The sequence below is a fragment of the Talaromyces rugulosus genome, chromosome I, assembly GCF_013368755.1.
Source record: "Talaromyces rugulosus chromosome I, complete sequence".
Lineage (NCBI taxonomy): Eukaryota > Fungi > Ascomycota > Eurotiomycetes > Eurotiales > Trichocomaceae > Talaromyces > Talaromyces rugulosus.
In genome coordinates, this window is record NC_049561.1 from 3,366,102 (window position 1) to 3,393,889 (window position 27,788).

At 46.8% G+C, this 27,788-nt stretch overlaps 2 protein-coding genes across 2 annotated transcripts; one reads left to right on the plus strand and one right to left on the minus strand.

Annotated features, from left to right (window-relative positions):
* Window positions 1-69: 69 nt before the first annotated feature.
* Window positions 70-1,373, plus strand: TRUGW13939_01107 (uncharacterized protein; the record flags this gene model as incomplete). The annotated part of the gene is made up of 3 exons (XM_035484311.1): window positions 70-236; window positions 296-533; window positions 591-1,373. 3 exons carry the CDS (start codon window positions 70-72, stop codon window positions 1,371-1,373), a joined length of 1,188 nt encoding a protein of 395 aa, XP_035340204.1.
* Window positions 1,374-1,554: 181 nt separating this feature from the next.
* Window positions 1,555-25,758, minus strand: TRUGW13939_01108 (uncharacterized protein; the record flags this gene model as incomplete). The annotated part of the gene is made up of 10 exons (XM_035484312.1): window positions 1,555-4,305; window positions 4,360-5,990; window positions 6,048-6,708; window positions 6,758-7,137; window positions 7,191-15,102; window positions 15,161-16,365; window positions 16,424-24,362; window positions 24,424-24,726; window positions 24,782-25,198; window positions 25,249-25,758. 10 exons carry the CDS (start codon window positions 25,756-25,758, stop codon window positions 1,555-1,557), a joined length of 23,709 nt encoding a protein of 7,902 aa, XP_035340205.1.
* Between the last annotated feature and the right edge of the window lie 2,030 nt (window positions 25,759-27,788).

Here is a 27,788-nt window from a genome sequence, read left to right on the forward strand (position 1 = left end):
ATTCTCATTTAAATACAATTTTGTTTACTTTTGGATCCCTCTTTTTGTTCACATACCCGACGCAACACCATGACCAGAGCCGTTCCCACCAAGTACGCGGCCGTCGTCGTCGGAGCAGGCCCGGCTGGAGTGGCAGCGCTTGGAAATCTCCTAGAATTGGGCCTCAACAAAATCGCCTGGATCGACCCGTCTTTTGATGGCGGCAAGATCAACAAGAACTATCGCGAGGTTCCCAGGTAGGTGGACCTGAAAAAATGGATACACTTAGTGTTGCACATATGCTCATATAGACTAGCAACACCAAAGTATCATTCTTCCAAACCTTTGCTACCGGTGTACAGCCGTTTCGCAGTGTGATTCAAAAGACCCCGACTCCAAATGCTTTTTCTGTCTTGAACAAACTCGACCAGGCCGATACGTGCTCTCTGCACTATGCCGCCGACTTGTGTCGCGCCTTGACAGACGGAATGCTCAAGTTAGATCAAGTCTCGCAATACCGCGGCACTGTTGTTGCCGCTGATCTGAAAGAGACAGTAAGTCTCCCTACATCTATGAGCTAGTAATTATGACTTACGCATATTTCCTTCTAGACGTCTAACTGGACCGTCGACATCAAACTGCAAGACTCTTCATCCTCGCATATCCAAGTGACCACATCCAGAATTATCCTGTGCACAGGCTCATCGCCAACCAACCCACCACTGCCAATCTCCGGCACATCTATCGAGTCACTCGACCTAGACACAGTCCTCAAACCCAGCATCCTCTACGACCACATCCCCAAAAACCAACCCACCACCGTCGCCGTCATCGGCGCATCCCACAGCGCCATTCTCGCCCTGATGAACTTTGTCGACCTGGCACGCTCCTCCCACCCGAACCTACGCATAAAATGGTTCACGCGCCACCCGCTGCGATACGCCGAGTTCATGGACGGCTGGATCCTGCGCGACAACACGGGTCTCAAGGGCCAAGCCGCACAATTCGCGCGCGAACAGCTCGAAGATGCATGCCTGTCCAAATCCGACGCTGGACGCTTCATCCGGAAAATCGACACCAGCAGCGGCAGGGAAGACGCCGCCTACAAAGCAGAACTGCCCGAATGCACACATATCGTTCACGCCATTGGGTACCAACGTAATGCGCTGCCATCCCTGACCCGAAACAATAACAAATCACCCCTCGGCGAGATTGAATGGGACTCGGAGTTTGGCGGCTTTGTCGATCAGCAGAATGAGGTGGTGCCGGGCTTGCATGGTGCTGGTATCGCTTTCCCCGAGAAAGTGGTTGACCCCATGGGCAATGTCGAGCATGCTGTTGGGTTTTTTAAGTTTATGAAGTTTTTGAAGAGGGTCACTCCGTCGTGGGTTTGATTGTTTTTATAATGAGGAGTATACAATTATGAACTGCTTTTGGATTCTAGAATTCTTATTTTCCAATCAATTTATAACAAGCAAATGATATTTAACTTCAACTTTCACAAATAAACTTAAAACGAACGTACATGTGTTTACCATCTCAATAATAAACTTCCAACAAAAGAAACGAAATATATCAAGTCTCAGTAACCTCAACCCTCCTCTTCACAATTTTCTTCGCCAGCCCAAACGCTGACGCCCAATTCACAGATTTCCGCTGCGTTGTTTTGCTAGTCGTAGTAGTACTAGACTGCTGCTGCGAACCTCCACCTACTACTGCATCAACCTCAGACGTCGAATTGGCTGCTGAAGATCCTTGTCCTCCGGCCATCATCATAATCGTCTGCCTTTGTGCGTCGAGACTGTTGGATTGAACCAGAGCATTCATCTGCCTCATCATAGTCGGACAGTCGACTAGATCGTCAAGTTGCACTTTCAAATCTTCCTGCTCGAGAAGCCACGATACCTGCGCGAGACCGATCAGATCGCCGCCAAGGTCGAAGAATGACGAGTCTGGTTTGAGTGGAGGGCTATTGTCGTCCTTATCAGCTAGGACTTGTTCCCATGCGCGCCGGATAACATCCGAAAGAACGAGGATATCTGCACGGCTTAGCTGGGCGAGTTGCGAGGAAGACGAAGAAGATTGGGCTGCGTTGGCAATGCCGTATTCCTGGCCAGTGGTGTCTTGCACGTTTTGAGGTGGCAGAGCAGAGAGTGCGGTAGGCGATGGAAGAACCATGTCTGGGTTTTTGGTGAAGCCTTCTGCCGTGTCGCAGACCATATCCAATACTCGTTGCGCGAGCTCCATAGTGATGGAGCCCTCGACAGAGAACGACAGTATCATTTCCACTTGATTTTGATCCAGGGATATGGAATTGATAGAGAAATCGGCTAGTTCTTCATCACTGCCTACTCCCTTTACCACATAAGTGTTGTCTCCGAGCTTGATGTCATTTGACGAGCTGACAGCATCGTGTTGCAGAATAGTACTAAAAGTCGTCCAGTTAGGCCAGTCTGTGCAGTCTTGGATAATGTGCCGGAACCCCAGTGCTTCATAAGGCATGTTGGCGACTTGCTGGTCTTGGACGTGTCGAAGCAGATCAAGGACAGTCCATTTCTCGCTGAATTTGATGCGGACTGGTACAATGTTCATGCATGGTCCGACCATGGACTCTACCCCGGAAATGGCTGCTGTGTTTCTTCCGCTGATTGTGTGGCCAAACACCACATCGTCGCTTCCTGTAACCCTTGCTAGGGTTAATGCCCAAGCTGCTTTGATGACAGTCGCCGTTGTGATGTTTCCATGGGCCATGGATGGCACATGTACAGTTTTGCGCAGGATTGTAGTATTCCCTGTTGACTTGCGGTATCCGGGAGCCTGGCGACGGACAATATCGGTCATTTTGGAATCTTTGAGTAAATTCTTCCAATAATCGTAATGACTGCTGGTGATGATTCTTGCCGAGTCACGGACGAAATTTGCAAAAGAAACAGGCGACGGTATCGGTCCTCCTTCATACCCGGCCTTGATCGCCGACAGAATTCTTGGAAGAGATACGCCATCATACTGTGCATGTGAAATACGCAAGATGATGCGGTGCCTGTCAGTGTTTTTCTCCTTGACGACAAAAAACTGCACAAATGGCTCGCCCTGCTTTACTCCTTGCTCAATATCACGTTGCTGTAGCGTGGAGGTAAAATCATCTAGACTCTCGTCTGTTTCGTAAACCGAGAATTCAGGTCGAACTTTGCGGAGAATGACCTGCAGAAAACGTCCCTTGGAGGCAACAAAGACTGTTCGCAGAATATCAAAAGCGTGCACCACACGGAAGCAACTCTGCTTGAGACGTCGAAAGTCCAATGCACCCCGTCCATCAAGGCAAAAAAAGTTGAGCATCCACCGTGACTGCAAGAGTGCACCAGTGATCGAGAGAGCTTGAAAGTCGGTAACGGGTAGTATGTCCACGATTCCTCCCTTGAACACCCCGACGCGCGGGCAAATGTACTTTTGAAGAAACGCCTCGTCAATGTTGGCAGACTTGAGCAGCGCGAATCGCTCGTAGATATTACCCTTGGCGGATGTAGAGGATGACTGCTGGCCGAGTTTGTTCATGTTGTTGATTTCCACGTCGACGAAGCTGACTTCACTGGCAATCTGAGCCACGCTTGCCATGTCTTTGAAAATAGGATTGCGGAATACATCAGCCACAGTCAAGATTAGACCTTCGTCACGCGCGTCCCCTACGAGGCCCATTGCAGTGATGCTATCACCACCTAGTTCAAAGAAGCTGTCATCTTTCGTTATCGAGGACAGAGGTAAATCGAGCTTTTCGCTCCAAAGCCGCAAGAGCTTTTCCTCAAGAGTGGCTCGTCTGCCGCGTTCGTGGATCTGAGCCGCAACTGGGATCATCGAATTTTCAATATCGGGGCTGTATATATCCTCTGAAGCGCATGAAAAGGCATCAGATTCGGACTGTGCAATTCTCGTCACTTCTTGTTCGGTGACGTTGGATCTGACAGACATTCTCCGGGCTAAAGAGCTGCGTCGACTGAGACTGAACATTTGCTGGACGATAGTTTGGACTCTCTCGTCAATGAGGGCCTGGAGGCCAGGATGGTTTTCCAGGAGCTGGCCGATGTCTACATGCTGGTGCGACGTATTTTTGCTCACCCTGTGCTTTTGCTCAGTGTCGGTTTCCTTGGTCTTAACGTTTCTCAAATTAACACGAGATACTGTTTCTGTAGGTTCTTGCACGAAAGCTTGGAGAGTGGAAGCAATTGTCTCGGAGATTTCGGACGCGTGTTGACTTGAGATCATATCAGTCCAGTAGCGAATAACGATCCCCTCTTCATCCTTGGCCGTCTCGATATTCAATGTAATCGGATACTTGTAGCTTGTTAGAAAAATGATAAGTAATATACTGGGTGGTTCATGTCTTACCTCGCTTGGATCATGTGCCTCTTGTGCCGTAAAGGTCAAAGACCCCTCTTCTGAATCACTGGATTTGGAATGATTTTGAATAGAGAGTGCCGTGTTGAAAATCTGTTTTCCCTGCAAGCCCAGCTCATGCTGGACCTGCGCCAAAGAACAACGTTGGTGCGGTATTCCGTTCATGTAATCATCCTGGATAGTACTAGGAATTTCAGCCAGAAGCTGTGATCCCGAAAGTCGGACACGACAGCACAGCATGTTAATGAAGACCCCAATCGTGTCCTGAATTCCATTTACAGGTGCATCTCTTCCAGCAGACAAATAGCCAAAGCACACGTCGTCAGAGCCGGTGTACCGTCGAAGTACCAACGCCCATGCTGCTTGTATCACATTTGCGAGCGTCACTCTAGACTTCTCGCAGTAATTCTGTAGCTCTGGCCAATAGTTGAACGTGACTGTCAATGAAGCAAGTCCCTTTCCGTTGCTGCCAGAGCCTAGGCGGGGAAAGTGGCATGCTTGAACGCCTGTCAAATATCGTTTCCAAAATGAAACAGCTTCAGTTGCTGGTTGACTGCGGATGAACCGGATGTAATCTGAGTATAGCGGCCCCGGACCTTTAGACAATTGCTCGTCGTATCCAAGAGACAGATCACGTATCAAAATCTGAGTTGATCCTCCATCTATTACTGCGTGATTGATCTCCATCTTGATAAACACCCTGCCGGCGGAAGTGCTACAGATTGTCATCTGGTGCGGTATCTTCTGTTTTCGTTTACTGTTCTTTTCGGCAAGTTGAACAGATTGAAGTTTGGTGAAGACTTCGTGCTCTTCACACTCGAAATAAGTAATTCCAGTTTCGACTTTTTTCAAAACAACTTGATCAAAAGCACCACCTTTGTATGTACTATTGATAAAGATAGTACGCAGAGCTGCATGTCTGTCGACTACACCTTTCCATGCATTGATAAGCTGTTGAAAGTTGACTTTTCCTGTCGAATTGGCATGCTTGACTTCGAAAACGATGTTGAAAAGATAGGTGTTGGGATCACGGAGTTGACTAAGAAGCATGCCTTCCTGGGTAGGCGAACAGGGATAGATGTCTTCAACCTGATCTCGATGCGAAATACCGACCCTTGGGAAGGACTCCTTGGCTAGGCGTTTCAATCCATCGTAACCGAGAGGAAGCAGAGGATAATCGCTCAGCGTTGGCTCTGCACTGCACCGTCTCAACCTGACTACCAATTCTTCCAAAGCCCATTGGCACTCTGATATCCATTGATTGATTTCATTGAGATGTTGCATGTGGCGGTTATACATAAACGTAAAACGTAATCTGCCATGCATGACAATCGCTGAGACCTCGAACAGGGCAAATCTTGGAGTATTAGGTCCCATGTCCCCAACAAGTAATGGATCAGCTGTATCAGAAAGTATTTCGGCGCTTTGGAGCAACGAGTCATCGCGCTCAAGTTGTTGCATGGCACCCAAATAGTTGAACAAGATCTCCATAGGTACCTTGGGCCGTGTCGAAGATACTTGATTGCCCTGTGAAAGGAAGTGATAAGCGAGATAATGTTTTGCAGTTTCCTGCACACTCCTTCTAGTATCTTTGACTCGTTTCAAAGTGTCTAGTATATCATCTACTTTTCTATTAGTATGTTGAAAATATTCTGGAGGTTTTTGTGGGTGTAACTGACCTGACTGTAATGACACTTGAACGGGTGAGATGTTCGTGAACCAGCCAACAGTTCGTGATGGATCGCTTTGTGAGTCCCAAGCCTCTCTTCCATGACCTTCATTAAATAATGTAGGTAGAAACCTGTCAGTAAAGACGCAGTGGAAGGAATGAAGGATTGCTGCCAATAAAAAGTCCATGGGCTCAGTCCGGAAAACATCGTGGTGACTAGCCATTGTGAAAGCAGTGGTTTCCTCACTTAAAGTGAAAGATTTCTGTTCGACCGCACCGTAAGTGTTTGGGACGCTATCCATTCCCCAGTAGCCAGTATTTGTTGGTAGAATCTTGAAAGGAAGGACCTTTGCCTTTTCATCTCGTCTGGCATGTTCGGCTTGCAGCGAACACCAGGTCTGGAAAGATAGCGGCTTATCACTGGGAAGGGTTCTGGTTTCAATAATTTCTTGCAAGTCCTGAATAATAATTCTCCAAGAAACCATGTCAACAACTAGGTGATGAGCAACCAAGAACAAAAATTGCTGGTTGTCTTGGGTTTCAAACATGTCAACAGTAAACAATGGACCATGCAAGATGTCTAGGCTCTGTTGGCTCTTGATGATGATATCAGTTGCGTCAGCCTGCTTGGATAATGTGTAGTTATTAAACCGAAAAGATGATTCGATCTCCTAGGAAGAGTTGTCAGAAATAATCTTTAGTGCGATAGGTGATACATACGTTAGAGAGACGCTGAACCCATTTGCCATCACTGTCTTCTCTGAATCGTGCACGCAGCATTGAATGTTGGATGACAAGGCTTCTAACTGCTGATTTCATGGCCTGGGGGCTGATGTATCGTGACAAGCGAAGACTAAAGCTCTGGTTGAACCGGCTATTCCCTTGATGTTCTTTGCTGGCAGCAAGATAAATCGTTTGGATTGGCGAAAGATCGAAATCTTGCTCTGTTTTTTCTTCGGTTTGCACAATCACAATGCTAGCCTCAACTGTACTGGCTAATTGTACAATTGACGAAGAACGGAGTACGTCGTGAAGGGACACTCCTATCTTATGTCGTCGGCTTCTAGATACCACAGCCATGGCTGTAATACTATCACCACCTATAATAACACTGTTAATACTGGAATGTGGCTCTAAAGACACTTAAACATACCTAGGCTCATGAATGACTGGTTCAGCTTTACTTTTTCGACAGGCAAGTTGAGCACCTGACTCCAAACATCGCGCAAAATTGAAATGACTCCGGTGACCTCTGCGGGAGATTCATTGCTTTCTTCAGCACCCACAATATGTTGTGAGATTTCTTCTGGTATATCTTCGACCCAGCCTTTAACCTTTTTCCTATCGAGCTTCCCAGAGACGAGCATCGGGATCAAATTCACAACTGCCCATGTTTGGGGGACCATGTAGGAAGGTAGCTGTAATGATAGCTTGTGTTTGATGTCTTCCAACTCAGAATCAATGTGTGAATTCCTTTGAACAAGCTCGCAAGGCTGAGAGGAAACAATTGATTGCTTGGAGGTGTTCAAAGAGAGGACTGCCACCAATCGCTTCTGAAGATGTCCCGACTTTGGCAACAGAACAATGACATGTCGCACACGAGGATCCGTTTCCAATCGGTGCTCGATCTCGCCGAGATCCATTCGTTGACCGTTGAGTTTGACTTGGTTATCCTTCCGACCAACAAAATCGAGGGAGCCATCAGATGTGTATTTAACAAGGTCACCGGACAAATGTAGCCGCCGGGCTCCAGGAACAGATGATGGGAATTTTGACGCCCATGAAGGATTTTCGACGAATACTGCTTTGGTTTTGGCATCATCTGCAAGATATCCGCGGGATAGAGCAGGCCCTTCTAACGCCAATTCGCCAACAGCACCCAAAGGCATGAGTTGGTTGTAGTTGTCGGGGTTTACAACCCAAGTAAGGGTCGATTGTGTCCCTTGCCCAATGCTGGTTGCAGAGTCTTTTGGTGCGACTGATCTCACAACACACATCACTGATGTCTCCGTTGGCCCATATATATTCACTAGTTCAACCTTGTTCGCCCATTTAGATATAACTTCAGGGCTCATTGCTTCACCCCCGCATCCCAGAGTTTTGAGGCATGGAACAGAAGATGGATCGATCAAATTGGCAACAGAAGGGGTTAAAAATGTCCAGTTCACATTCATCCGACAGATAGCGCCTGATAAGTCTTGCAGACGTTCCTCGTCATTGGGCACGCACACGCAGCCTCCGTTTGTCAAAGTTGAGAATATTTCCAAGACGGCAGCGTCGAATGTAAGTGACGAGAATTGAAGCACTCGGCTTTTTGAGTCCATCCGTATAGCAGGACTGTAAGCTGCAGAGCTCGAATTGAATGCCCGGTGGTCGACAATGATCCCCTTTGGCTTTCCAGTGCTCCCTGAAGTGAAGATTCCGTATGCCGCGTTTCGACTGTTTGTGCTGATAGCCTGCACTGAAGATGTGGTCCCGGATGAGAGCTTTTTGATCATACCTTCATGAATATCGACTATGTTTTTGACGACGCCATCGAATCTAGAATGGTATTTAGGAGAGCACAAAACGACGCCAATGTTCAGTTGCGTGATGATTTCCGTGTGTCTTTCGACGGGATGAGTTGGATCAAGAGGAACAATGGCGCCACCAGCAATAAGTACCGCATACATCGTAACAATAGTCCATGCAGATCTGTCAAGACATAAGGGTACCAGCACTTCTGGTCCAACATTTAGCGTCCTCAAGTACGATGCCAGTCTTGATGCATATGTATTCATCTCTTGATAGGTAAGATGGCCATCCCAGCCATCCACTGCGGAAGCTTGGGGTTGTGAGATGCACCATTCGTGGAATATATCATGAATGCATCGGTCAACCGCTTGCGGGCGGCGTCTGTTCCACCACGTAATTTCCTCCCTATCCTCCGGGCTTACCATTTCAACTGTCTCAAGAGACTCGGTGTCGCTAGAATTGACAGATGCAAGCTGCTGAAGAACGTGTGAAAACTGCAGCAGTATTCTCTCTGAAGCCCAGGTAGAAAGCACCTGTTCATCAAAGTGGAGATTCAACTCAACATGAGATTTGGATAGCTTACACTCCACCACGAGAGGGAAAGTGAAGAAGCTGCCAAGCGTTCCGTCATTTTGAACTTCCCAGAGGTCGTTGCTTTCGGCAGATTCTTCGTTCTGTATAACAATCAAATTCCTGAAGTCGGAAGCAGACGCAGCGTCTACTCCAAGTTTCCTGATATGCTGTAAACCTGCATGCTGATGAGGAATGATTTCCGTAGACGCTTTCTGAATTCCCTCGAGGTAGTCCTTCTTTTTGAGTGAAAGATCGACATTGATACGAGTCGGTACTGTTGTCAGTACAGGGCCTGCTAGATCAGCAATGCCTGCCACGTCCGCATTCCTACCACTCAGTGTCTCCCCAAAGCATATGTCACTTGATTGTGTACGATTTGATAACACGAGAGCCCATGCTGCTCGGATTAACACTGGCACGGTAATATCAAGTCCTGATGACTTTTGTGGTATTCTTGTGATTGTGCTCACTGTCTTTGTGGTTAGTTCTCGATCCCCTGGCGAATCTTCGATCGAAGGTGGAAACGGTGTAGATGATGTGTTGGCGAGATAGGTTTTCCAGAAGTTGTCTGAGGTTTGAGGATTCCGTTCTTGTAGATAACCGATAAAGTTTGCGTAGGAAGCCTTTGGTGAAATTTTAGACTTCGAGAAATAAATTTCTTGAAATCTCGTTAGGATAATGTCTAGCCCCCATGCATCGTACAGCGCGTGGTGAATCAGCCAGACGAAGTAAATGGACGATGAAGATTTGTCTTCAACTAAGGTGTATCTCGTGAGGGCGCCACCGTCAGATTCCGGGACTTTCGAAGAATAGCTGGTAGCTTCTTCCAGGTTGTGTGAGGTGTACCACTTGATTTCGTCCTTTTTGAGGACTACCTGTAGGAAGTTAGAGGAAGCTGTATGGATGATGCGGGTTCGGAGAATGTCGAATTCATCCACTAATTGCTGCCAAGCAGTCTTGAACTTTTGAATATCAACATTCTGAGCTAGTCGAAGAATGTTTTTGGCAACGTATGCTCCCCTTTGTTTGACTGATGATGTGATGAGACCTTCTTGAAGGGGACTGCAAGGGTAAATGTCGGAAACCGTATGCTGATTGACGCCGCATTGACTTGCCACTTCCTCCATGATTTCTCCTTTGGATGCTTGTGCTAGTAGACTAAATGGTTCGACACTACTGACAGATGTATTCTTCGCTGTTTGGCATCGCGAGGACATTTCTTTGAGTGAAGAGTGGCGGAAAACATCCAGAACACTTAGGGTTAGTCCTTGAGACCGGGCAGTTCCCACAAGCTTCATAGCAGCCAGAGAGTCCCCACCAAGTCTGAAAAAACTGTCATCACTGCCAATCGAAGCTGTGGGTAGACCAAGGACTTGAGACCATAAACTTTGCAATACTAGCTGCGTTTTGTCGGTAGGAGCCTGTCGTTTCATCGAGGTTACTAGAGAGTAAGCTTTAAGGGCTTCTCTAGAAAGGTCGTTAATTTCGCCGTGAAGCTTTCGACGATCAAGTTTTCCGGATGTAGTGAATGGTATGGTTGTCACTGGGAAGAATAGTTGTGGAATCATATACGATGGCAGGACTTTGCCCAAAGACTCCTCTAGGCCCTTGATCGTATCTTGAATCGAGCCACTCATTGTCAGAAGAAGGCGTTCATCTTGTCGGACGATATTTCCCGAGGTAGTCTTATTCGAATTCGAAGTGAAAAACATGGCTAGTTTCTTTGCCCCAGCATGTGAACCGGGAGCAACGAGATCAACTGCCAACTGCACATTCTCAGGCATTTGCTGTGCACATTGATATTCAATTTCACCTAGCTCAATACGCTGGCCATTGAGCTTGATTTGCATGTCCATTCTTGCCATATAAGTGAGGGTGCCGTCTGAATTGTAACGGACAAGATCTCCAGTGCGATACATTCGACTTCCGGGGGCAACTAGATCGCGTATGTTCTCATTCGCTGCCCAGGTGGGATCCTGTATAAAAGCCTCCCTTGTCTTAATTTTGTTGTTGAGATAGCCACGACCAACTATATTACCTTCAATCACCAATTCACCGATGGCTCCGACTGGCACAAGCTTATTATAATCTCTCTGATCGACAATCCAAGATCGACTACCGACAGCCGTTCCAATCACAGCAGGGTCGAAGTTGACAATTTTACCAGACGCATCAACTTTGTCATTTGCTGCACAGACGACAGAGCACTCGCTAGGCCCATAGGCTTCAACAAGGCATACGGATTTTGACCACTTTTCGATACTACCTGGAGTGAGCTTTTCACCTCCCATTGCGATGACTTTCATAGTGGGTATACTCTCAGGCTTAAGAGTCCCAGCAACGGAAGGTGTGATACACATCCAATTGGCACGTAGTCTTCCAATGCTGCCAGCCATGTCGTTCATACGCTCCTCATTACTAGGTACACAAACGCACCCACCTAATACGAGAACCGAAAGAATGTCCAAGATGGATGCGTCAAATGTGTACGAAGCGAATTGATAGGACCGTGTTTTCGAGTTCATGTGTAGCGCTTCCCCATGAGCTATAGCGCCTGTGCAAAATTGGCCATGCTCTATTACCGTTCCCTTTGGCTTCCCTGTTGACCCAGAGGTGAAGATCACATATGCTGTATTTGCTGGTTTAACAACGGAGCGTATCTGGCCGTGAACTTGTGGAAATCGTAGCAGAGAGTTGTTGTCTACCAATATAACATTTTCGGAGATTCGAGAGACCTTTTCATATTGTGAAGCCGAACTCAAGACCACGCGACCTTGTACATCATCTACAAGTGCTCGCAGTCTATCCTCGGGATGTGATGGATCGAAAGAGACGAATGCGCCTCCCGCTTTGAGTACAGCAACTTGGGCAACAATGGCCCATGAAGACTTTTCAAAGAAGAGAGGAACGATAACTTCTGGGCCGACCCCTTGGTCTTGAAGTTGGATTGCAAGGCGTTCCCCAAGATTGTTGAGCTCTTCATAGGTAAATTGAGCGTCCCATCCCTCGACTGCCGGGGCTGATGGCTGGATTACAGCCTGCTCTTGGATCATCTCATGAACACACTTGTCAACCTTGATCAGAGAAATATCATTCAGTTTGCGAACAGTACTGCAACTTGAGTTTCCGAAGCATTCAATATCTCCGATAGACATGGAAGTGGTCGTTTCCTTTGTAACGTCACCGATTATTTTCTCAAATGTGTCTGCGATGTTCTTGACTTGATCGCTAGACAGGAAATCCTTCCAGTAGCTAAAGTGAACCTCGGTACTCGAACTGAGCATCTCGACGTTTATTGCCAGCTTGTATTCACTAGGATCGTAGGATTCAAAAGATTTGAAGGATAGCGAGGGCGTGGTATCTTCCTCCAAGGCGCCCCGTCTCTGGAACGTGAAGGCTGTGTTGAATAATGAGGCATCCGCAAGATCAAGCTCGTGCTGTACCTCTGCGAGTGAAATAGACTGATGCTCCATACTTTTGATGAAATCGAGTTGGGTCTTTTTCAACGCTTTCTGCAACAATATATCCTTTTTCAAATTGATCTTGTATACCAGCATGTTGATGAATGCCCCAACTGCATCTTGTATATTGTCCACCGGGATATCGCGTCCTGAAGCGACGTAGCCGAAGCATATTTCATCGGAACCGGTGTAGGACCTTAAGACTAGAGCCCACACAAGTTGGAAGAGAGCTGACATCGTGATTCCCATGTCTTTGCAAAACTCTTGCATTTGTGCATTGTCCTTGAGAATAAGAATCTCGGAGCCGAGGCTTTTCTCGCGTCGTTCTTCTTCCACCAAAGACGGGAACAAACAGGGCTCTGTACCGGAAAGATATTGTTTCCAGTATTTGACACTTTTCTCCTTGGACACAGTTTGCAGGTGGGCAATAAAATCGCCATATCTAGGTGGTTGTGAGGTCATAGGAGCCAAGCCCATATATTCCCTCGAGAGATCTCGAATGATAATTGGCATGGAAGTGCCATCTGCAATAGCGTTGCTGATGTCAAACCGACAGAAAACCTTTCCCGAAGGAGTCTGGCAGATTGCTAGGCGATGAGGTGGAGAACCATCTCTGAAATCCAAACTTTGTATTTCTGACAAGGACTGCCGGCCATTTTCATCTAAATTAGCAAGAAGAACGAGTTTTGGGTCTGCTGACTTGAAAACTACTTGATCCATAAGTGAGGACTCATGACTGCCATCAATGAAAATTGTTCTGAGTGTGGAATGGCGTTGAACGACCCTTTGCCAGGCGGAAGCCAGCTTCTGCACGTCAATCGCGGCCGTGGGCATGTCAACCTCAAATATGGTCTGATATGAATACGTAGTAGAGTCTTTGAACTGGCTGAGCAGAATGCCTTGCTGCATAGGAGAAGAAGGATATATGTCCTCAATCTCTTCAAAAGAATTAATTGCAGATTTTTCCAAGCTCTCTCTCAACTTTGTAAGACCATGGAATGATAACGGTAGAAGAGGGAAGTCGCTCAAGCTTGGTTGTGGCTTTTGCAAACAAGGGTCGTTAAGGGTGTCAGTCAGTAAATCTTTGCAGTCTGCAACCCATCGGCCTATGCCTGTCTGTCTTTCCATGGCTTTGTTGTAAGAAAACGATAGGTTCAAGCTGTCCTCGACTATTGCCGCGGATATTTCAATAAGCGAAAATCGAGGGACATCAGCCCCAATGTCGAAAGAAGAGTTAATTGATTGCCCGGTACCATTGATTGGCTCTAGTAATTTATCGTGATTTTTGGAAGTGTTGTGTTTCCCGAGGTAATTGAAAGTAATTTCCATCGGCCAGTGGTCGCGATACCTTTCACTTCCTTCCCAAGTAAGGAACCGCTGTGCAAAATAAGGCATTCCCTTTCCTGGAGTTTTTCCGCGAAGGTCTTTGACCCAACTGATGCATTCACGGAGACCAACGCCATCGCCATCGCCCATTGTAGCGTCGGAAGGCATATGCACTGGACTCATAGTAGTGAACCATCCAACGGTACGAGAAAGATCGATCTCGGGATCGTGAGGCTCACGTCCGTGGCCTTCGTTGTAGATGCATGGCGGCGTCTTTCTGTTAGGGAATACCCGGCTAAAAGAGAACTGAAGACTTGCAAGAAGAAGATCAACAAGCTCAACCTGCAACTTCTCATTCGCCAAACCGAGGATGCTTCTTGTCGTGGATGGTTCGATTGTGAATTGTTCAGTAACAACATCTCCATGAATGTTGTTGTTCTCTTCCATGCCCCAGAACCCTAGGTCAGCAGCTGGGATATTATCCAGTGGTAGCGGTTTGGTGTTTGAACTGCGTTTGGCGTATTCAGTCTGCAGTCTGCACCATCTTTGGAAAGAAGTTCCTTCACTCTCAGTCACTGGTCGTCCGTGTAATAGATCCTCGAGGTCTTGTACAATAACGCCCCAAGACACAACATCAATTACTAGGTGGTGGGCACAAACAAGAAGCTGAGGATTGGCGGGTGGGTCATCAAAAAGCACTGCACACATCACAGGACCATTGACAATGTCCAAGGACGCCTGAGCATCCTCAGCCTCGCGTGAGATATCGTCAGTCTCAAAGTATTCCACTGTGCGAAAAGAATACGAGTCCTCAATATTTGCCGAAATTCGTTGCTTCCAAACACCGTTTCCGCCTCTAGAAAACCGAGCTCGCAGCATTGGATGTAACTTGACTATCTTTGTGAGATATTCTTGTAATTTATCTTTTGAGAAGGATCCCTTGAGCTCAATCATCATACTCTGATTGAATTTATTGCTTTGACCGTGCATGCATTGGAAGTAGAGACTTTGAATTGGCGAAAGATCAAACTCATGGTAATCTTCTTTTTCAAGCACGGCCTTCTGAGGCAATTTCACGAGTGAAGCAAGATGACGGATCGATTTGCAGGTTATGATGTTTTCCACAGTGACTCCTAGGTTTTGTGACCGACATTGGGACATGACAGCCATAGCTGACATGCTATCGCCCCCCTAAACAGTTGTTAGCCTATGTTTATAAAACTTCAAGAAAATAACTGGGATATTTTACCGAATGGATAAAAGAGCGATCTAGGCTAATGCTCTCGGCATTGAGGTTAAGAACAGAACCCCAGATTCTTTGCAAGCTCGCCTCGGTCTCTGTTATGATGACAACCTTGCTCGGTGAGTTTTCTAATGCAGCAGCTGTAATACTGTCGTAAACGTCTTCTTCCATGTTCTCGATATATTGGTTGACCATTTTGCGATTCAACTTTCCTGAAGCCAGTAGCGGTAGTTGTTCCAAAACGATCCAGTTTGAAGGGACCATGTAAGCAGGAACCTGGTTTTCGAGTCTTTGTCGTATTGTTTCAACGCCTTGCAAAGCGGGTTTAGTCGTCACAATTCGCAGAATATCATTATCGGAACTCGATACAGGTAGCTTGCGTAACGAGAGAACTGCGATTAGCTTCTTCGCAAATTTTCCTGTCTTTGGTATGATGACAGTAGCATTCAGAACTTCAGTGTCTGAATTCAGGTGATGCTCAACCTCTTCAAGCTCGAGTCGCTGTCCATGAACCTTGGCTTGGTTGTCCTTCCTGCCAATATAAAGCAGGTCACCGGAATCATCTGGGGAGTACTTCACAAGGTCTCCTGTCTTGTACATTCTTCTCTCTCCATCAAATTGTAATGAGCCGCTTTTGGTGAAGCCTGGTTGCGTAATGAATACTTCTTCAGTCTTTTGCGTGTTATTGAGATAACCTCTGGCCAGGGTCGGGCCTTCAACCAACAGCTCTCCAATAGCACCCACAGGCACTAACCTATTGTGATTGTCTGGATCAACAAGCCAGGCATTGCCGACAGGTGTCCCGATATTGGAAGGGTGAGTTTCTTGTAGCATATGTGGCTTCACAGCAGCAACAATCGAGGTCTCTGTAGGTCCGTACCCATTGATCAATCTGACCTTGCTCGCCCACGTTTCTAGATGGCTTGGTGCCATGGCTTCACCCACAAGGGCTAAATTCTGCAGACCGGGCACATCGCGAGGCTGGATAGTCTGGGCCATGCTTGGCGTGAGAAGAGCAGTGTTGATGTTCTTATCATTGATGTACTGAGAAATTCCGTTAAGTCGGGTGCTTTCGTGAGGGACACAGACACAACCTCCCATGACAAGGACTGTCAAAATTTCAAGTAAACTAGCATCGAATGTATAAGAAGCGAATTGGAGGACTCTAGAAGATGGGCCAAAGGAAAATGCTGGGCCATTCTTGATGGCTCCTGAACAGAATCCGGCATGTTCAACTACTTAGAGTCAGTTATTTTTCTTTAAACGTACCAATCAAAAGCATGGGCAGCCATGGGGCAAGAAGAGTGTACTTACTAACGCAGCCTTTTGGTTTCCCGGTACTTCCAGACGTGAAGATTACATACGCTGCCGCGCTTGGATCACATTTCCCAAGAGGAACCTCGTTCATAGGAAGTCTCTCGATCGTAGTCTTATCAATAGCAAGAACTTGATCAATAACGTCCTGGCACAAGGAGCTATATTGTGGAGAACATAAAGCAAGTTCTGCACTAGTGTCCAAGACGATTTCTCGGCGCCGTGCTACAGGATGTTGAGGATCTAAAGGAACAAACGCACAGCCTGCCTTCATGATAGCTATCATAGAAATAACAGCAAAGGCCGACTTCTCAAAGCAGACTGGGATGAAGCGTTGTGTCTTTGTATCCACAATAGCAGCAATGCGGTGAGCAAGAGCGTTCGAATGATCTTCAAGCTCTCGGTATGTGAAAGAACCATCCCAGGAGTTGATGGCGGAAGCGTTCGGTTGTAGGCGGACATTCTCTTCAATCATGTCATGGATACATTTATTGTTCCGGCTCAAACTCAAGGCCGCATTCCAATTGTGGATTGTGCTGAGGTCACCCGCATTGACTAGATCAAAAGCTCCTACTGTCAACTCTGCATTCTTTTGTAAACAGAGATTGGCAATCATGGTTTCAAACTGGGACAAAACTCTCTCCAGCTGTTTCTGCGGAATGACCTTCTGATCATAATGGACCTGGATCTCCAACTCACCGTCCCAGATGAAGCACGAAATATTCAAAGGATACGTGTAGAAGTTCGTCTCCCCTGAGTTAGCACTTTGAAGAGACATGACCCCAGAGATATCATCAGAATCCCCATGTGCAATAGAAAACAAGGTCTGGAAATTGCAGGCTGATTTTGCATCTTCACTGAAGTTTCTGATGTTTTGAAGGCCGGTGAATTGATATGGTATCAGAGAGGCTGCTTGCTTCTGGATATCTTGCAAGAACCCATTAATAGTCAGGCTCTTGTCAACCTGTAATCGCATTGGCACTATCGATAGTACTGGTCCAATGATGTCAGAAATTCCAGGAACAGGTGCGTCTCGGCCAGTTAAGATTTCTCCAAAGATGACGTCTTCAGAGAAGGAAAACACGGAACTGGCCAGAGTCCAGGATGCCCGAATGATAGACGGCAGTGTTATGTCGGATGATGTGCGATTAGGAAGGTTGAAGGTGCGAATAAATTGGTCCTTTGGCGATGGCTTGTAAGAAGAGTTGGGTAGTGACGGGAATTGAGCGTTTGTCGAACCATCCAGTTTCTCGATCCAGAATTTTTGAGTTTCGTCGGAGTCAACACCTGCTAAATATTTGATAAACTGGCTATAAGACCTCTGAGGTTGTTTGGCATCTTCCAAGCTACCCTCGTACTGGGCTTTAATCTTATCTAAGAGAATGGGCATGCTCCATCCGTCGTAAACCGCATGGTGAGCCGTCCATACAAAGCGTGGCGTCTTTGTAAATTCCCCAACGATTGTGTATCGTGATAGTTTACCGCCATTTCTAACTGGTAGAGAACGGGTTTGTGAAGATAGAGCATCCACATTCTCGAACGAATCCCATTCTAGTCGCTCACGCACAACAACTTGAATGAATCCACACAGCTTTGAGTGTACAATTCTGGTTCGAAGAATAGTCTCTGCTTGAGCAACACTTTGCCATGCAGCTTTGAATTTGGTGATATCGACACCACTTTCGAGTTCGTAGATGTTTTGGGTGACATACGATCCTGCCTGAGTACTCGATAGGGCTATCAGTCCTTCTTGAATAGCAGTGCAAGGATAAATATCTTCAATTTCCTTATCCGAGACTTGGCAAATGGCCAAAATCTCATTTTTGATCTTGGTCAGAGAAACAGTATTTACGAGCAATGAAAATGGCGCAATTTCTGCGTCCATTTCCACAGCCGCTGTTGACGAAAGCCCCGAGACATTTTGGGCCATATCTGACAGTGTAGGGGTCTTGAAAATGTCAGCTACCGTGATCATGTAACCTTCCTTCCGAGCAGCAGTAACCATCTTCATAGCTGTGATGGAATCTCCGCCATGTCGGAAGAATGTATCTTCGGCGCTGATGCTTTGAGGATCGACGGACAAAATTGACGCCCATAAGTCTTGCAATGCTTTCTCAGTGGTGGTCGAAGGTGATCTCCCAGTTCTTCCTCCAAGTCTATATGAGGACGGATCCTTAGCGAATATTTCCTCTGCAGTAACACGCAAAAGTCGACGATTTAGCTTTCCTGAAGACGTCATGGGTAAGAATGACACGGGTATATAGACATTTGGCACCATGTAATTCTGCAGCTGAGAAATAAGAGTCGACTTGGTAGCCATAGCTATCGCTTGGAAGGCATCTGTCATGGGTAAAACAAAGTCTACATCGTTCTGTGATTGTGTCTTCCCTTCAGCCTGGAGACATACAAACGCGACCAAAAATTTGGACGTTGTGTCCCCATTGCGAGTGATGATCAGATCGACTGAACATTGACTGTCTTCAGGTAGCGTGGCTTGCATTCGATGCTCAATTTCTCCAAGTTCAATGCGCTGACCGTTCAATTTAACCTGGGTATCTTTGCGACCAAGGTAAACAAGCGATCCGTCGGAGTTGTATCGAACCAGATCTCCTGTTTTGTACATACGGTGACTGCTTTGTGTGACCGTCGGAGTCTTCTCAACAGAAGTTGAGATAAATCGTGGGTTCTCAATAAAGATATCTTCAGTCTTCTTTGGATTGTTGAGGTAATGACGCGCAAGAATTGGCCCTTCAATTAACAATTCACCAACGCAGCCGATGGGGACTAAAGAGTTATGGTCAGATGGGTTGACGACCCAGGTGACGCATCCAACAGCACGGCCGATGTTGGTAACATCGCTCAGAAGGCCAACATCAGCATTATGACAACAGTTAATAGAACATTCTGTTGGCCCATAGATGTTCTGTAGTCGCAGTACCTTGGTCCATGTGTCTTTGATCTCCTGGGTAGGGGCTTCACCTCCAATGGCGAGACCCTTGAGTCTCGGAACATCACTGGGCTGGAGGAATGACGCTACCGTTGCTGTCATATCGGTGAAATTGACGTCCAGGTCGTTCATAGCCTTTGCGAGGTTGTTCATCCTATCTTCCTCTGAGGGAACACAGACGCAACCCCCTCTCATCAAAGTGGTGAAAATCTCTTCCAAGCTGTTGTCAAAAGAGTATGACGCAAACTGCAAGAATCTAGTAGATGTGTCAACCCCGAGAGCCGCACCATGAGCTTCAGCACTGGTCACGAGACTTTGATGCTCAAGGACAACCCCCTTGGGCTGACCAGTACTGCCTGAGGTGAATATAAGGAAGGCCACATTTTCAGGACCAGCCGAATTGAAAACGGTTCCGTCAGCATCCTCAAGTTCGTCAAATAGTGATGCATCGACAGTGACGGCATATGGGACAATATCTTCAAGTAATTGAGTCCGAGATGGCGAGGAAAGAACGACGTTAGCTCCACTTTCAAGCACCCTCAAATCTAAAGCCGCCTTGGGATGGCCGGCATCCAATGGAACGCAGCCACCTCCAGCCTTGAGAACAGCAATCATGGAAATAATTGTATACGCTGACTTATCGAAACACAAAGCCACATATGTTTCCGGTTCAACACCCAAGCTGATCAAGTAATTGGCAAGACGAGAAGAAAGATTGTCCACATCTGAGTAGGTAAAGTTCCCATCCCAGGAGCAGATAGCAGGTGCATTTGGATTTACCTGCACCTGTTCTTGGAAAACTTCATGAATGCACTTTGTGATCGTTTCGGGCATATTATTGTTCCACTCCACAATCTGATCCAATGAACCAGATGGAATGTAGTTTAATTCACCGAGGGTACTTTCCGGATGTTCGATGATGTTTTCCAGAGCCTTGATGAACGTATTGGCCATGTTAACTGCTTGACCATGAGACAGGAGATCTGTCCAATAGTCGAGGTCTATCACCGCTTCTTTATCAGAAGCTTCGACATTGATAGATACTAAATATTCCGTAGGATCATGCAAGCCGCCATGCTCCTCGAATTTTATCAGTGGCACTTTGTCGGGTTCAGGTAGAAGTTTTCGGTAGGAAAGACAAGTGTTGAAAAGAGCAACTCCGGAAAGTCCCAGCTCATGCTGGATGTCCGCTAAGGAGAAATGTTTGAATGGGAGACTCTTCATGTAATCTTCCTGGACACCTTGTAAAATATTGCTGAGACTATGATCTGCAGGCATATTGACTCTGCAAGCGAGCATGTTGATCAAAGGTCCAACGACCTCTTCTGAATTCTCGATTGGAGCGTCTCTTTCGGATAGCAGATACCCAAAGCAGACCTCATCGCTCCCAGTATAGCAGCGAAGCGTGAGGGCCCAGGCTCCGTGGATAGCATTGGCGACTGTCAATTTGTATTTCTCACATGTAGACTGAAGGAGATCGAATTTCTTAAAATCTAGACGGAGGCTGCTGTATTTTCTTTCTGAACCATATCCGTCGTTTAAGACAGAAACATGGCATGGCTCAACTCCAGAAAGGTATGATTTCCAGTAATCAATGGAATCGCCAATATTCACCGTTTGTAAGTAAGAGATAAAATCGCTGAAAAGTGGCTTGGTGTTCCGGGAGATATTTCCTGCGTAAGCTTGCTCTAGGTCCCGTAAGATCAGAGAGATTGATGTTCCATCCATAATAGCATGACTCATTTCCAATCGACAGAATACACGGTTGGAGTCAGTCACACAGATAGTGAATTGATGCAAGGGTTTCTGAGTGCTGAATCCCATAACATTAGAATCAAGTACAGACGCCACATCAGCTTCACTGGAGCAGCGGAGAATTCGAGGCGAAGAAACGTAGCGACGCAGTACAATCTGCGAATACAAATCGTCCGAACTGAGATTTTCAACAAACAGGGTTCGCAACGCTGCATGTCGATCCACGGTTTGCTGCCAGGCCTGAGCCAGCAACTGTACATCTACCTGGCCTCTCGTTGGCTTTATTTCGTATGTTCCTCGAACAGCGTAGAAAGAAAGATCACGGCTTGTCGAAATCAACAACCCTCTTTGCAGTGGTGAGCAAGGATACATATCCTCAACATCACCGAATGACGTGATTCCCAAAGCTGGCAACTTTTCTGTATGGAGAGTAGAGATATCCGTATCATTCAAGGAAAGTAATGGGAAGTCACTAATTGTTGGTCGAGGCTGAAGAGAGACTAGCTCTGAGGATAGTTGGCTAAGGGTCGAGTGGCAGAGCGAAATCCAATCCCGGATTTTCTGTTGATGTTTCATCGTACCATTGAAAGAGAAAGTAAATCTCAGCACATCCTGAACGACCACAGCAGATATCTCAAACAACCCGAATCGAGGAGTCTCTGACCCGAAGTCGGCTGCTCCTCCACCTTGACTTGTTTCACCAGCCAGGCCATGAATTGGCTGGAATAATGCTCCAGCTCTTTCCAACTGCTGATATCGACCAAGGTAGTTGAATGTGATCTCCATTGGATTATACTGTTTCGCGCTGGTGTCTGTCAAAATGCTGCTTGCAAAATACTCTCTTCCGTTGTCTTTTACTCGCTTGCGGCGGTCTTTGACTTGTACAAGAGTGTCGATCAAATTGTCCAAAGCTGCTGCTTGGACAAAAACAGGGTAGATTATAGTGAACCACCCAATGGTTCGGGAAATATCAATGGATTGATCCCACGCCTCTCGACCGTGGCCTTCGTTGTGTACGACGGGAATTGAATGATCGGGAAAGGTTTTTCCAAAGGAATGTAACAAGGCGGCCACCAATATATCGACTATTTCTGTGCGTAATGCAGTGTTGGAGTCCGTCATAAGCATTGATGTTGTTGCATGGTCCAGCTCAAAACCGTCACAAGCAACCTCACCATATGTGTTCACATTGTCGTTCATTCCCCAGTATGAGAGGTCACAAATGGGGACATTGTCAGTCTCTACAATGCGCTTTGAATTATCGTCTTTGATCCGATACTCTTGAAGGCGACTCCAACTTTGGAACGGCATCGTGGGTTCAAGCAGTGACGGTGATGAAGGATGAAGGAGCAACTCCTCCAAATCTTCGAGTATAACCCGCCAGGACACCAAATCGATGACCAGATGATGGCCAATTAGTGATAATAGCTGATTACTATCTTGTAGGGAAAAGAGGTCCACTGATATAACTGGTCCAGTAACTGCATTTAGACATGATTGGCTGTCAGCAATGGTTTCTTTTGCCTGCTCCTGTGACGATATTTCGTGAACAGCAAAACGATATGATTCGTCATACTGGCGCGTTATTTTCTGTTCCCATCTCTGCTGAGAATCGTTATAAGAGAAACGAGCCCTGAGCATTGAATGCCGGGCCATGATAACAGTGATAGCATGTCTCAGGTCTTGTTCTGCAACTTTGCGGTTTAGTCGTAAGAAAAAGCTTTGATTGAAGTGACCTTCATCATCGCTGCGCACATCAAAGTGCAGTTTCTGTATCGGTGACAGGTTGAATGGCACTTCAATATCCTCGTGGTACTCGTTTTGAATACCAACCAGTTTGACGCAGTTGGCCAGTTCTTTGATAGAATCGCAGCGCAAAATCTCCTGTACGCTTAATCCAAGACCAACTTTCTTGCACTGGTTCATGCATGTCATGGCAGTTATTGAGTCTCCACCCAAGCTTAGAAAGCTGTGGTTTAAACTAGTCCTCGACAGCGAAATATTGAGAACCCGACTCCAAATTTGTTGCAACTTGATTTCCACATCGTTCATTTCTCCATTTGTGCCTGCGAGAGTTTCCTCTGAAACTGGCATCAACTTGTTTCTGGTATCTTTCGGTAAAGTCTCCAGCCAACTCAGAGTTGCTCGGCGGTCCAGTTTGCGGGACGCAAGCATAGGAAATGACTCAATGCACAACCATATGGAGGGTATCATATATGTTGGCAAAATGTTTCTCATATTTCCCCTGGCTTTGGAAATATGTTCCTCGTAAGAAACAGTTTCCAACATCCTCAAAGGGACTGGGTCACTAGAGACGTCGCCTAATAAACCATCATCAAGGGACACGACCGCTACCAATTTCTGGGCCACCGGACCAGATTTCGGTAGTAATACTAGGCCATGTTTAATTACCGGATGACGAATGAGATGAGATTCAATTTCGCCTAATTCAATTCGTTGTCCATGGAACTTTATTTGGGTGTCTTTCCTGCCAACGAAATCAAATGACCCAGCATCGGAGTTGTATCGTACCAAGTCACCGGTTTTGTAAAATCGACGTGTCTCGTTGTTATTGGCGTTATGTGTCCACTCAGGATTGAAAATGAATGACTGCGTAGTCTTCTCCTCATTGTTGAGATAGCAACGAGCTAAGGAAGGGCCTTCCAGCAGAAGCTCTCCTGTGCAACCAATTGGAAGAAGAATATTGTGATCTTCCGGGTCAACGACCCAGCATCTCACACCAACTGGAAATCCAATATCCTGAGAAGCAGTCGTTCTGGTAATGTTTGCGTTTACTATAGCAGCGACAGAGCTTTCCGTCGGTCCATAGCCGTTGACAAGGTTGATCGCTGACCATGTCTCGATATTAGCCTGCGTGAGTGCTTCACCGGCTAAGACCAGTCTCTGAAGGCCGGGAACTTCGACAGGCTCAATGAAACGAATGAAAGAAGGCGTGAGAAAGGCGTGATTCACGCGCAAGTCGTTGATCGCAGAGGCAATTCCATTGAGTCTCGCTTCCTCGCTTGGAATGCATACGCATGCACCCCGCATAAGAGGTGTCAGTATCTCGACTAGACTGGCATCAAACGTGTGGGCTGCGAATTGCAGCACACGAGAATCAGATTCTATGAGCATAGCCGGGCCATGGACGTGTGCTCCAGAGCAGAAGGCCTGGTGCTCGATCACCGTTCCCTGTAGTAGCAGTTGATTAGCTTCGAAGGTTACGTGTAGAATGGGGTTCTTTCAGTCTCACCTTGGGCTCTCCCGTAGATCCTGAGGTGAAAAGGACGTAGGCTGCGTTCTTGCCGTGCGCGGGCGAAGGGAGGTGCTCCTTCCCGCCATCCACCGCGAGAGCGTCGAGTCGCTCTTGATCCAGCGCAATCGCTGTCTCTACTGCTGATGATAGACGAGAGACATGGCCAGGCGAACAGATCATGATTTTTGCTTCCACTGCCCGAACAAGACCCTGGATACGCGCGATTGGATGTGTTGGATCCAAGGGAACAAAGGCGCCGCCTGCCTTCAACACTGCTAGCATGGCGACGATATTCCATTTCTAAAGATTCTGTCAGTATTCTCACAGTTCTAGGGTTTGCTTCAGCGCATCATACTGATTTATCCATGCAAAGGGCCACTCGATTTTCCGGACGAACTCCAAGCTCAATCAGGTGCAAGGCAAGCTTCGCGGCCAGTCGGTCGAGCTCGACATACGTGAAACTTCCATCCCATGCACATACAGCCTCCTTTTCCGGATGGGATTCGACCTGGTCCTCGATTAAATTATGGATGCACCGCTCTACAATCGTCGGTGGAGCGGCATTCCACTTGAATATTTGCTGTTTATCACTATCTGTGATCAGATTAAAGCTTCTAACAGTAGCCTCTGAGCCGCTTGTTAAAGAGTCAAGCACGCGGCTGAAGAGCGCCGATATATTCGAAGCAAAAGATGGAGAAATCTCTGGATGTCTCCATTCAAGAAAAATACTGAGGGAGTTGTTGACATGTTTGGCCAGCACGCGGACTTTGCACTACGACTGGGTAAGCTTCTCGAAATATCTATACATAAGTCAAAACTTACTCCTTCTGGCAATGCCATAGCGGCCTGTGAAGTTGCCGAGACACTGGGCCTCGAGAAATTTGAGGCTGAACTTCGTAGGTGAAGCATCACGGTTGTATTGTAATGGAAATGCGTTGATCTATTTTCAGAGTGAGTTTCGGAAGGAAGCCAAGACTTACCTTCCATGCCTTTGAATTGTTCTAATACATCTTGCAATGATGTACCATCGTGAAATTGCGCCTTTGCAACGGATGGTCCAGTCTTGCTAGGCGAGCCGGCCAGGTCAAGTTCGTCATACGCAAAGCAGATTTGGTCCAGGCCAGTATAGTAGTGCAGGATGAAAGCCCATGTTGCTTGAAGCACACTTGAAAGGGCTGTTTGATCTTGGGAATTTTCGAGGTAGGTTTGAATCCGTTGGGTATCAAACTTGAGCCGTGAAGACATGCGACGTTGGATTGCGGTCCCAGGACTCGCGCTCCGCACGCTTGGGATATAGCATGCAACAGACTCTTGACGTTGAACAGATGCCATTTTTCTTTTCGTGTTGTTGATATTGATGAAACTGCGACCAATCAGTATGTGTCTTTTATTCTCGCAAGCTTCCGTACTGACTGGTAAGTATGGAGTAATTGACGAAGGTGACGTTTAGGACGTTGTTCAAATTTCGATTTCTTGTTTGGGTGGCAAGTTTACAATAGCAAATTCTGCTCGCTAGCGGGTGTGCCTTCTATTAGGATATGCAACTTAAACACGAAGCAAGTGTTTATTGCTACTCGCGTGTTCTGGGCTGTACACAGAAAAACGACGGCACAGAGTCAGACTATCGCTGCCTCATTCACGGTACAGCTGACTCAGGTCCTCTTAGTTGAGTTTTCCAGCTATCAAGGGAAGAATAAAGGAGAAGCACGTTGGGGCTGATCGTTACGAGCAACGCCACCAAAGTACGAGACATTCTAAAAAAAAAGATTATAGCGGTTTAAGCTAGACTATTATTACGTTGTATGCCCGTACTCCGTACTAATAATTACTGCACTGGCTGCCCTCCATGTCGGCCATGTTCCCGATTTGAGACAGAGTCATGAGCAACGCAAAGCGGAATGCGCGTGTACGGATTATTTGAAACCGCATGAAGCCAAGAAGCTTCGGAGTGGAGCGCACCCCCTGGTCGGTGTGAGCCAAAGCTTTTTTCCATGCTGGTCCAGACCCATACCTCCCAATTTGTCAATCCAACCAATATCTAAGCTCCGACCAGGGTACTAGACTAGTACATATCTGATCCGGAGCGGGTTATTCATTCTTCTGGAAATTTTTAGTCTTGAAAATACGAGAACCCGATACTAGCCTTTCAGTCCGACGATTTCCGTACCTTACCAGCGGAACAGGGATACAGGGATTAGCAAAAAGTAAAGGAAAACAAATCTTACGCGGCGATTGTGCCACCTGGAGAACGTCATTCGTGGCACCACCTCAGCGGTGGACGCAGTATTGCGGATCCCGTATATGGAAAACGAGTTGACAATTAACATAACACATGGTCTCTCGTCGCTCAGCTTCATACGAAGCAAGAGGGTAAGGACATGGCTGTGGATCGGAGACGATCAGCGATTAAACGTCACCTAGGACGTGACAGATTATTGTCAGGTTTAAGTTTAACTAGACAAGTTACTGATTGACTGAAGTAGCTGATCGGCCAACTAGATCATCTTGAAATCTGGAGCCAGCACTACATGGAGCCAATAGTCGCTCGGCGTTGGCGGCTCAGGGTTATATTTTTTTTCTTTAGTGCGGATTATGGGGCGATATCGTTTGGTTATTTCTATTTTTCACTATTTCTCGCCAAGCCTGAATATTCTGTATAAGCGACCGGGATAAACTTTCCCGACTCGGATTTATACAGTATGTTCCGTAAAAGTCGTATAAAGAGTGTGTATAGTGGCGTTGAACGATGCCTTTTTCAGGGTTCTTCAGCTTTCGTAAGGTTCTGCTCCCCGCAAAACCCCCATGTGCAGGACGGCTAAATTTAGGTTGTTTATCCGACCTCCTTGCCTCAGCCACGTCGGCACCAGCTGAACGGTTGGATCACGAGTTATGACTATTCAGCGGTCATCGGCAGGTGTGTGTTGTTTCGTTATTGGGTGTTTATGTGTGTTGGGTTAAAAAAGGACACGAGACTGATCTATGATTAGACCGACAATACGAAAGGCCCCAAAGGGACCTTTGGGGCGCGTGTTATACGGCAATTACTATTATGCACAGGGTATGCAAAGGATGACAAATGGGCGCCCCCCCCCTGCAATGCGCTTTCGCTACACTTTCTAATGCGTAAGGAGCCAAAAGGCGTTTGTTGTCTAGAACGACTTTTCTTAGTCTGCTCACGACATGCGCGCTCGGATCGCGATTGCGAGCGATTGGATTGACCGCTTCGGAATCCGGAAAACCGATCAAATTCGGTTGAGCTACTCCGTACATCAGATTTCTCATCCGGCCGAGGGCGGAGGATTCATTTTGACAGGAGTGGTCATATCGGGAAAATTTTTAAGCAGATTCCCTCTAGGGTAGGG